The sequence below is a fragment of the Pelecanus crispus genome, chromosome 1 (genome assembly GCF_030463565.1).
Source record: "Pelecanus crispus isolate bPelCri1 chromosome 1, bPelCri1.pri, whole genome shotgun sequence".
NCBI lineage: Eukaryota > Metazoa > Chordata > Aves > Pelecaniformes > Pelecanidae > Pelecanus > Pelecanus crispus.
In genome coordinates this window covers 199,795,501-199,807,763 of record NC_134643.1, presented here as the reverse complement: position 1 = coordinate 199,807,763, position 12,263 = coordinate 199,795,501, and the positions used below count along the sequence as shown (strand labels likewise).

General features: G+C 43.0%; 1 protein-coding gene across 7 annotated transcripts in view; it reads right to left on the bottom strand.

The window, feature by feature from the left end:
- DCLK1 (doublecortin like kinase 1) overlaps nt 1-8,524 on the bottom strand; it is a 253,897-nt gene extending 245,373 nt beyond the window's left edge. For all 7 annotated transcript variants that reach the window (XM_075709376.1, XM_075709381.1, XM_075709387.1 and 4 more), the window contains exon 1: nt 8,149-8,524. In XM_075709376.1, the coding sequence (XP_075565491.1) occupies nt 8,149-8,524 (376 nt within the window). The remainder of the gene's footprint in view (nt 1-8,148) is intronic.
- Nucleotides 8,525-12,263: the final 3,739 nt, after the last annotated feature.

The following is a 12,263-nucleotide window of genomic DNA, read 5'->3' as shown; positions in this document are numbered from 1 at the left end:
CATCCATAAAATGAACAAGTTTTAAAAAACATTAATAGCATTTTGTAGGGGGAGAAAAAAAATCCTACTATGAGTAGGACTGCACTCAATACAATAAATACCTGTTCTATAAAACACTTTGCAGAAGTCTCTTCTATAAATTTCAAACAAAATTCATTCTTCTCTCCACTTGTGTTTGCTCTAAGAGTTAAAATCCACCAGCTACCTCTTTTTGGAGGGGGGGGGGGGGGGGGGGGGGCATGAAATAAAAATCAGATTTTTCAGGTTCAGTGCTATCAGATAAATTGTTCAGTTTTGTTGCATGAAATAACAACTACTTATTTAAAAACAAGTCTTCATATTAAAACTCACTTCTCAAATGGTAGGTGCACAAACAAATGGTCACACACATAGTACCCAGAAGATTTACATTTAGTTTATTACGAACTCTTTTGGTTCCCCTTCTTGAAAGGATAGCATTCCAAATGATTTTTAATACCAGCTACATTTAAAGGTCAGCTGGGTTCCTTGTAGCGTTTAACAGCACATCAGCTCTTGCACAAAATTAGTTTTGTAATGAAATGACCACAAAAAAGACCAATACAATCACTGAAGTTATGGGATTATTTTAACATCAGACTTTTTTCCCCCCATTTCTTCATTTCCAACAGTACTATATTACAGCAATAAAATATTTGCACCAAGATATATTGTTTTTCCTTTGAAGAGGCTCATATTTAGCTACAGAATATCTTGGAGGTAGAGCATCCCAGGTCTTATAAAATGAAATATCTTTAGCAAGAGCTATCTTATATAGAAAAACAGAAATACAGACACCTCTCCCATAATGCTGTTATTTAAGACTGTTAATACTTCAAGTGCTGGGGCTTATAAACCTTCATGGATGTTAGCCAGGGACTGCAGTTCTCATTCACAGTCCTCCTAAGGGCCAGGCCCACAAGGACAAAAACTAAATGGACAAAACCCCTATGTCCTAAAAGTATCTTATATCTGATCTTAAGATCAGTAAACCCTGCTTTATGGTGACATCCAGCAAATTTTAAGCACTGAAAACACTAGAAACACAAGCTTAAATTTCCTGAACATGGGACCCACCCAGACAGCAGCCAGAAATTTCAATGTCTAGCCCAATCCTTTAGCACCCATGGTGTTTGTACGCAGAGGAATTCTCAAAGAAAAGGACAAAAAGCCTTCACCCAGATTTTCATCCTCTCTTCTTTTTCACAGTTACCTTAAGAAGAGAAGATTGCAAAGTTTCACAGGAGGGAATGACTTACTAGTCTAATAAATCCACCTTCTGCCTTAACTATTGCTTCCTCACCAAAACTATTAGGTGACGACACGATTCTCTTTTTTTTTTTTTCTTTTTATTTTTGGTAACCTTTGGCTACAGCTGCCTCACAGACAATAGCCTCATGCCCGTGACTTGTACCTGAGAGGAAACACAAGCTGTCATCTGCAGACAGGCAATACCAGCAGCAAGTTGGTTTTCCCAGCTCCAAAGCACCATGAAAATACACCTCCGGGGGTAATCCCACTGAGCACCATCAGCTCGTACTCTGGGTCAGGCCTCTGCACAAACACAGCCCACAAACACCGGCTTGACTAACTGGCAGGTGGAGGAAGAAGGTGACAATCTCCAAATGCTAGATTTGTGACAGAACACACGTGCTAAAGGAGGAATCTTTGGAGATACTGGATTAAACAGAAGCATAGAAAAGACAGCCCGCTTAAAGTGTCCATTTGACTGCAGCTCCCCAAGAGAGGGGAGTGAGCGTTTCACAGTGCAGTCAGCTGCCACCAATTAAATTTTGACTCTTGATTACAGTATCAGTAGCCATTAGAAAGAGACAAGGGGGACACCCAGCTGTTTTGGGGTATCTGACATCTAGGAAAAAAGTCAATACTAAATCTTAGAAAGTATACCTTTCCTGACAGCCCTCCTGCCCCCTCACAGCAACAGTGGAAATGAAATGCACAGCACTTCAACCCTTCAAAAAAAAAAAATACACAATGCTTGTTTGCCAGTTTTAAACCAGTAATCATGCAATTTAAGTTGTGCAAGTGCTCAACACTTCAGGAAATTCCATGTGGAACAATTAAAATAAATCTTAGCATTGAGAAGCTAATCAGAAAGCTAATCATGTAGAGGGACAGATCCCAAAACACAGTTTATGCTTAAAAAAAAAAAAAACAAAACACCAAACCACACAGGCAAACAAAAACCTACTGCCTGCAGTTACACATCTGTCAAAATTCAATGCAGCTGAACCACTAGAGCCATGTAACACTGAAGGATTGGTCATGACAAAATTTCACTACATGCTTCATGTATTAAAAATATAATTTAAAAAATAATAATTTCTTTTTAATAGTAATTATAAAAATAATTTATAATTAAAAAAAATAAAAAGGTGGCTGCTAAGGAGACACTGAATCACTGCCTGTAAGTACTGGAGCTTTCCTGATGCAAGTGTTGATTCCCTCTTTGGCATATTGGTATTAGCAGTTAGTTTCCTTTAGCTTGCCGATATTCTCACTACAAGAAGTTTCCTTTAGCTTGCCGATATTCTCACTACAAGAACTATCAAGGCATTCTCTCTTAAAATGGATTATATGCATTGCTTTTCTGTGCTAAAGGCAACTTGGCCTAAAATGGCTTCATAAAGAAGCCGGCTGGTCTTAGGTGAAAACCCTGGAGAAGGAATATAGAGCCTGGCTGAATCATGCAAGCAGAGGGAACAACCAACCCCTCTGGACTGCCAAATGATTGAAAATAGTGTTGATTCCTCACAGAAGAGTACATACGAGGAAAGGAAAGTTAATTTATGAGCCCACCAGAGGTGGAGGAACAGCAGGAATTGCACCCTTTGGTGGTGAGGCACCCTGGCAAGGCTGCTCAGTGCAGCAGTCAGTCATTGCCACCCATTTCCCCAACAGATGGGGCAATAAACAGATTAAGAGAACAGGGAAGGGGCTGGCACCCCCAGCACCCCGTGCAACAGGCACCCCTGCCCTTCTTCACTTCCACCCTTTGGTTTTGTACATGCAAAAAGGCAGAAGAGCAGACTCTCAGGGGAAAGGACAAAGAATTCTGACTATCCCTCACCATGCAGAGCAGATTGCAAGAGGAAGATGACCTGAACCAAATAAGTTACTACCTGATAGTTCCCAAATGTGTTAGTTAATAGAGCAATAACCTACTTAAACTACATTACTGCTGGCTTGTCTTTCTGCAGTGTCTCAAAAAACGCAACAGTGCAAAAGAGATGGAGCATCTACATGAAATAAATCTGACCTACCCATGTTCACCTAGCAATCAGACGCACCAGAAACTTTAAATCAGATCTCCTCAGACTTTTTAAAGGACTTTTCGCACATGATTCTTTCCGCTCAGCCCAGACTAAACATTCTTTTTTTTTCCCTCATCAAAAGCCAAGTGAAAAAATAAAGACATACTTGCCCCCCAAATTTCTGTAGTCTTGCTACAAGCAGACAGGCATTGCATATGCTTTTAAAAAACAAACAAACAAACAAAAACCCCCACCACCAAACTGGAAAGCACCTAGAGTAAGAAACCATGGGACCTTCTAAGAAGTTGTTAAGGAAGACACAATGTGAATCAACTGTCTAATGGATGAATCTTCTCAAATTAATGAAATAATCAAATAAACAGTGCCAGAACAACCCTCTACCATTTTATGCAACAGGATTATTCAGCTGTTTGTTTATTAAACAATATAAGGATTGCAGGCATTTCTACCACAGGATCCAGTCCAAGTTTCACTAACTTTGATAGCCCTGGATCAAGTCCATCGTAAATATCCAGTGTAAATTCAATCCTATAAACAAATGTCCACATAGATGCAGCTCTACAAACATTTAAACAGATACTTTACTATTATTATTTTGATAGCATATTACATATGCTTATGAATCTTTCCAGCCCATCAATTCCCAGCTGCTGAGGTAGACATGACTTAAAAGAAAGAGCATTATCTCCAGAGCACGTCAGAGACCACGTCAGTCGATTCCTACAGCCTGGCCTGGCTGGGCTTCTCACCAGCACCGCTGGAGCGGGTGGCAGAGTCAAGGAAGAAGCGGTACTAGCACGTAGGAGAGGGAAAAGCTGAGATAGAAGGAATGAGGTGACAGTGGGAGTAGCAAGACCCACATACAAAAAAAAAGTCAGGAACTCTGTCACAGCTCACCGTTTTAGCAAGGAGACACTGCCTTTTGAACCCACTCCACTGGCAGGCAGCTTCTTTGCTGCACCGAACACAAACTGCCTGCCTCCACTTGCAAGAGCCTTCCTGCAGTCCTCATGTGACCCGTCATCTCCTCTGTCACTGCAGTGAGGTTCACATCTCCCAGGAGTTATTAGCCAGTTACAGCCATTACCAGATTTTAAAACTCGTTTATCTGTGCTCTTTCCAACTACTCCTTCAACGAGAATTGGAGCTCTGAGATAATCCCTGAGACACATTCATTTTTCTTTTTCAGATTATTCTTTAAAACTATTTTTGCTATTATGCTTACATAAAATGGGCATGCACACATACAAGTCTTTACAATAGTTTGGCAGTGCACCCAATATTGACATGTGACAATGTTGTTTCCCAGTACTCTCTCAGCCTTGTGGTTTGGGGTTTTTGGTTTGTCTTTGACTGCCAGTTCTCTGCTGCAGAGTTCATCTTTTGTGGTAGGTATTGTGGAAACCTAAAACAATTTATTCTGGTACATACCCAAGACTCTGAGGTAATATTATAATAAAAATTAATGAGAAAGGGATGCAGTTCTGGCTATGGATTGATTCTGTGGTCTTTGTTCCACATAGCAGGACCCCAGGAGTAAAAACTGTAAATAATACTCTTTGTTTCAGAGTTATCCTGCTCATTCCAATCTATTACTGTTCTTGTTACACTGTTCGATGGTAATTTGGGGGGTAAGACCCATCATTCCACCTCTGCCTCCAGCTTTAGAGATGGTACACTTCTGGAAAAGCAAAAGGCATATAGTCCTTTCCTGAGACTTAAGGGCAACTTCATCATTGTTTCCACGTGCTTTGATTCCATGTCATACCTAGGGAATAAAGTCATGTCACATTTGGAAACCATTCTTTAAAGGTAAGAGGGTCTTGAACATCAGGTCTGACAAAAAGAAGGTAACCTGAGTCCACTGCATTCCTTCCTTCATCTAAGGTGACAGGAAAAGAGAAGTTACAGAGTGTATGAAACTTTTTACAGTACGGTACATACCCCTTGTTATCAAGTTCTAATAAATCTCACATGCCCCAAGTCTTAAAAAAAAAACCCAAAAACACACACCCAAAAAAACCCACAAAACACCAAAACCCTAGGGAAGTCATTAGTTTCAAGTAAGGGGAAGATATGCCCATGCACCTCTAAATAACCTACAGCACCAGCATACAGCCATGCCAGCTCCGAATTGTATGCAGGACACAACTAAATACTACTGAAGCAAAACAGCTCCTTTACAATCTTTTTCCTTTGGCACTATCTTTCATGCAGTTCTGTGTATTTAGCTCTGGGATGAAAGACAGTGGCTGCTGTCTTGTTTCCCCCAGGAGCTAGGTGCTTCTGTCTTCATGTACCGTATGGGAAGGTAAGAGTACAGTAACTTCCTCACAGGCACAAAGGCAAAAAACCAACTCCAAATCAAGGCCTTACACATTTACCTTACGATGCAATCACTAAAATCAATGCGACCCCCCCAAAAAAAGAAGAAAAAAAATCATCTAAATTCATAACAGTCTCATTAAATTAATTCACGCAGTAAGGGAATAGTCTCACCATGAAGAAAGCAATGCTTCGTATTTCAATAGTTTGAGCAGAATGTCATTTGGCAAGAGGCAAAAATCAAGTGATTTTCCAGCTATTTAAACACAAAGCACAGCTTCAAGCTAGTTAATGCTGTACCAGACTAGCCAAACTCTAATAAATTTGTACAGTAAGGAGTGGAAGGGGCTTATGTAAAAACCCACCTTGCAGTTTTATACAGACAGAAGCCCTCTTTCAGATGGAACAAGGATGTAGCGCTCTACTTGCACACAAAGACCGACTTCTGTAAATCCCACAGTGTTAATGGCACAAGTAAGAAAGACTGTCCATCTTGAAGTACACACAGGAAGGATGCGTTCCTTGAAAAGGTAAGGAATAAAGTCCCACAGAACTAAAAGAAATCCCAAAGCCCTTCTTTAAAATAAATTTATGCTCTTGTACTGTCATTCATTTTGACTGACTGATTTATAACTGGTATTATTCTTCTCTAGGATGCCAAAACAAACCAATCTTAAAGGTTGCCGAATTTATTTCTGCATTCAGTTCTTTTTTTTTAAAAGCTACTTCTGACTGGCAACAAAAGACTGTGCAAATCAACATTAACATCAATGATACTTGCTTCTTGATGAGCATACCAATCAAATAAGCACAATTATTTATACCACCACTGAGAAGAAAATGCACAAACACTGCTTTTAAACAGATGTTTATTAATATTGGTCTTTCCTCCCAGAAACCGATTTTCTCCACCAGTTATATACTGTTCTGACAAATACAGTTCTAACTCTGCCCTGGAATTCCTAACATTGGTCTTAAGACCAGTTTCCTTTCCATTTCACTAAACCTATGGTCCTAACCCTTACTTACATGGACAATCCTACCACTTCAATTTTCTTTTCAAGCATCTTCATGTTGTCTCCTACTCTCCTTTTTATGCAAGGAGGGTTATCAAGAATATCCTCTTCTCAAAACTTCTCCTTAAAAAGCTTTCCTCTACTATGACACCTAAAGCAGACAACTCAATGGTGGCTGAACACCTGCTATGCAGAGATGTGCTTCTCTTTCAGAAACCTTATTTAGCATTACCCTTTTATTCTTTTCTCCCCATATTAGCCGCCTTCTGATACTCTCATTACATCCTGATACTGCAAGTTCTCTCACCTGATGCTAAAAATGAAAATCATAAAGAAATTACAATCTCTGTTACCATTCTAAATTGGCTGTCCAGTGGCTATGGATCCATGCTTTTACAGGTTTGCCCGTGGCACACTGGGGCCAGAGGCAGGATGGAAGCAATGATGAAAAATTTACTCCACCTTTGTTTTCTTTGAATATAGTCAAGCACCTGCATTTAAACTTTACAGGTAAAAAACAACCTCAGTTATGGCCATCTGCTAGTTAATGCTTTCAGACTTTATACATTCTGATGTTTTATACTAGGAGCTATTGCCTACACACACAAAAAGAAACCCACTGCAAACCAGAACTACTTTATGTTGGAAAAGCTACTTTAGCTATTTGTAAAACTTGTAAAAGTTATTAATAATATCCTAGGCCTAACATTCAACCTGAATAATGCTGACAGCTTCTTTTGCCAACAAAACTATTACTGAATAAGTGATAAATTCAGTGTCCATGGGCAAGTTAGCGACTGGCATCTCCAGTGTTTGACAGTGACCAAGACCTGTCAGTTCTGACCCAATCACTGGTAATGCTTTATACTTCAGGTACATGAGCCTTATTTAAAAAGAACATAAGGATGCCAGTGGACTGGGGAAGAGGAAAAGGGAAATGCTACAGGGAGAAAAGCTTACAGCCTACCCCAGCTGAACCATGGCTACAACATTACTCTTTTAACAGGTTGCCTACATTTATGCCACTCCATGAGAAGAGAGTATTTTAATTAAGGCATATTTACTTGTATGGAAAAGTTGGAGCTCTTCACTAGGTACAGACAGACTTAAGAAAAAAATCCAACAGAACTGAATTTCACGTAGGTTTCATCAGCACCACCAGCCTTGTCAAGTTTAACTGACTAAACTCTCACTGGCATTTTTAAATATGCAAGTTCAAAAGAAGCAGCAGATGCAATCTTCAAGATCTAGGACTATCAACACTAGGTTAATAGAAAGGGAAAGGTCAGACACGTTCAACAAGAGGGAAATAAGTAGCAAGGCAACAATATTTCATACACAATCCAAGATCTTCACAATTCTAGTTACACCACTGAAGATCCTTTCTTTATTAATAACAACAATACCGTTACCTATTTGCGGAAGACTTAACAGATTAAACAAGCAAACACTGACTCAAATGTAACTTTACACCTCCAAATCTTACTGCTGACCTTCTACTAGCTGGTCCAAGGAAGAAATCTTCTTGGAGCCATCAATCGTGTAGATTGTTCTCACTCCCTGGGGCAGATTCACATTGTCAGACAGAGTTCGGGTCAGATCAGCCAGGAGAGCTTCAAAGGATCTAAACCGGTCAGGGGAGATGGCATATACAATCCCTTTGAAATACCGGTCTCCGTTACGATAGAAACGAACTTTCTTGGCTTTTTTCTCAGAACTCAGGGTTTGTAGAGTACGGGTTCGGTAAAAGCTGCAGTGGGCACTGTGAGTAGGGCTGGGCAAACCGTTTACCCGGGACCCTCTGCCATATCGCTGTGCTTTATCACGCTCATCAAAATGCTCCAGCTCCATATCTCTCCCAAAGGACATCTTGAAGTTCAACCTAAGGGATGCACAAGAGAACAGAAAAAGTTTAAGCAACTTACACATTTTAAGGGAGCTCACTTTGAGACTTCACATTCTGTACATGGCACTTACTTTCCAGGCTGAGAAATGTTTGAATGAAACCATGCTACATTCACATGTTCATTTACAGCTAACTCTCTTGCCATGCCTTAAAACCTAGCTTATAAGTTAGGCTTTTATACGGCATAGAAATGCCACTCATGAAACCAACTGCTACCAATATGCAAACATTAAAAAGCATTTGTTCAAATTCAGTAAGAACTCTGAAAATGAGGTGACAAAGTTTAGCTACTGGAAAAAAAGAACAAACGCATCAAACTTTCTACATCTTCTTATGTTATATTCAGGTGCTATTTGAGTCCAGTCTACCTTCTAGACCATTTGCCCCCACTAAACTGTTTGTTCCAACTGTAATCTCAAAAGGTGCCACTTCAGAAGGGCAACCAGTCACCAGCAAGTAAGCAATTAAGAACTTCTCAGAGGAACAGGTGTTGCAGGTTGGTGATGAGAATCAGGACTACCACTGCTGCTATGTTGACTTGAACAGTGGGCTTGACCCACTAAAAGTCCAACCAGTCGTTTCCCTACAGCCTAAGCTTTGTAATAAATCACTTCTGTTGTCCTTGTGCAAATACTTTGCATACTCCAAACCAACAGAGGTACTCAAATGTCATGAAATTAAAAAAAAAATTAGAGGGAGACAGAAAACTAGTATTTTTCAGTGAGCAAGCTACTTTAGTGCTTAACAAAATTTGCAAGAGGTTTTATTAATATCCTAGGCCTAATATTCAAATTTAATAAGACTGACAGCTTCTTTTGCCTACAAAACTATCACTGAAGGAGTGACTAATTCAGTGTCGATGGGCAAATTAGTGATTGATGTCTCCCATGTTTGACAGTGACAAAAAACCACCAGCTCTGACCAAAATGATCCCAGTTGTTCAATACAGTTCACATAAATGGAAGTTCACACGTTCTGAAGTGAAAGCAGGGAGGTAGGTACCTCCTTTCCTTTTCACAACCAACACAAGACTAAATACTACAAATTGCACACTAATCTTCACAAATAAAAGAAACAAAGATACAGGAAACAAATTTAGAATTACCAAAAGATCATTAGGTTCAAAGCACATTTCTTTTGATTTAAAAGCCACCTAGATTTGCAGTTGTCTGCAGAACAGCAAAACACAGTAAGTTTATTTATAGCACAGATACACAGACCTAATTTAGAATCGGTCTCTCTCATTGATTTCCAATAAAAAGAAAAAAACAGCAAGCACAAGCTTTGTTTCAACCACTCATAACTGTGTGACCATTAAGAAAAAAAATATAGTCAGACCAGATATAAAACGGTAGGAGGAAATACAGAAAGACTTAGGGATGCTCTTTAGCTCACAGAAGTTTTTATTAGACCAATGATTATACAGCTGGACCCTGATACCGCAAAGCTGTAGGGGATGTGCTCAACAACTTCTGGGAGCTGTTCATGTGCTTGACTAGAACAAGCACCTAAGGCTAACCGCTGCAAGTGCAGGACCTCGGTGGAAATTATTTATCCGGCTTTGGTTACCGCTCACAACTTACTTTGTTACACTGGCACAGGATCGTGTGTTTATGTATATATGCAACATTTATATTTGTAAATACTTTCAAGGTACCTAACATATATATATGGTGCAGTATATATATTTGTGTGTGTATGTGTGTATACATACACATAAAAGAAAAAGACTAATCTACGTTTTTCCTCCTCAGTATACATACACCCCACTTCAGTGAAAAGAGCAAGAATATTTGCTGTGGCATTTCACTGACACCTCTCTATGGGTTAAATCCAAAATATCACTTAGTGGCCACAGCCTAGCATCAAGAGCGTACCACCAACATTTCCACGTTAAAAACTATTTGTAAGTTGGTTTACTTCATTTCTAATTCCAATGAGAACCTGTTATTCAGATTTAAACAATCCCAGTACTCACAATTCAGAAACTGTATCTCAAAATCAATGCCTGTGAGAAGAATGGATTTTTCTTAGGTCTGCTGTTTCATTTGCTCAAACCATCTCAAATACACACACACAAAAAAGGAAAAACAAGTTTACACAAAGATATACTTTTTTTAAGGGACTTTCAGCTTTACTAATTTTGGATGGGGGGAGGAAGAAGTGTGAGTCACTGCCCTTTCTTCCACACACTTACGCTTTAATCAATAATGGCTGTAATTCCAAATTACGCCCTTTAAAACAGAACTAGAGCTCCCCTTGAACACCAGTCCTGCTATTTACAGAAAAGCATGTTCAAACCACAAGGTCAGAGCAGACAAAGAAATCCTAAACAATTTGATCTGATCAGATGTGTCCCCGCGCGCATGTGTGTGTATATAAATATATACTCATATGCGTACAGATATAGAAAAATGAAGGGACACACCCCTGGAAAACCACCATGCCCAACACTTCACACCCTATGCATCTGTTAAAGAATTATTTATGATGCAGGTGCGGGTGAGCAATTACATAAAACAATCATACGTGCCGACACAAAAAACCCACATCAGGCAGCGATGGGACGGGGACCCCGCGAAGATGAGACCGAGCAGCAGACCGAGTACTCGGTCACCGAGGCGGGGAGGGGGACGCGGATACATGCGGCAGCGGCTTCGAGAAGGGGCTTTTTCTGCTGGGGCAGGGGAAACGCGTTTGAAACCCAAGCAGCCCGCGGAAGGCGGCAGCGAGCACCCCAGCCCCGCACCGCACGGTGCGCTTCGCCGCCGGGAGCACTCACGCAGCGCCGGGGCAAGCGCCCAGCCCGGGGCTGCCGGGGCACAGCCAGCCGCCCCACGGCGGGCAGGCGGGCGGCCGCTGCAGGGGGGGGGCGGCGGCGGGCAGCGGTGCCCCACAGCACAGCCCACGGCCCCGCAGCCGGGCAGCCGCCGCCAGCGGAGCCGCCCGGGGAAAAAGCGCTGCGGCGCTCGGCGGAGGCCGCCGCCCCGCACAATGGGCACAGGTGCAGCGCGCCGCGGCGGCCGCCCCACGGCCGCGCCCCGCCGGTGAGGCCCCAGCGCCGCAGCCCCCGCGCAGGAGAGGGGCGGCCCCGGCCTCGGCCCCGGCCCCTACCTGTTCTCCGCAGCCTGGCGAGCACCTTCTCCCTCAGACCTGCCGGCGGGGCGCGGAGGGAAGACGGCGGCTCGAAATGGGAAGCGGCCAAAGAGCGGCGGCTCCCCCCCGCCTCCCGCCCCGGCGACCACCCGGCTTTAATCGCAGTAGCTGCCGCAGAAAGCGGCTCCGCTGCCTTTGTTACGCCTCCCCTGGCTGGAGCGCGCTGCTGGGGAGCCCGGGCTGCAGCTGCTTCGCCTTTCTTCTGCTGCTGCCGATTGCGGTGATTTGCATTAGCCCGGCCCTCATTGAAATGCGGCTCTTCACACCAGCCTCTCCCCGCCGCTCTCTCCAGAGGGCGGCGCCGCCGCCGCCGCCGCCGTCGTCGTCTCCTCTCCCCCTCTCTTTCTCCCTCTGCGGGCCCTCTCTTCCCTCGCCGCTGCGGGCCGACCGCCGGGGCCGACCCCGGCAGCGCCCGCGGGGCGGCGGGGGCGAGGGGAGCCCGCTGCCCGCCGCCAGCCCCAGGCCGGGGCGGCCGCGGCGGAGGGGCCCGGCTGGGCTCCCCCCCGGGGCGGGCGGCTGGGCTCCCCTCAGGCGGGCGGTTGGGCG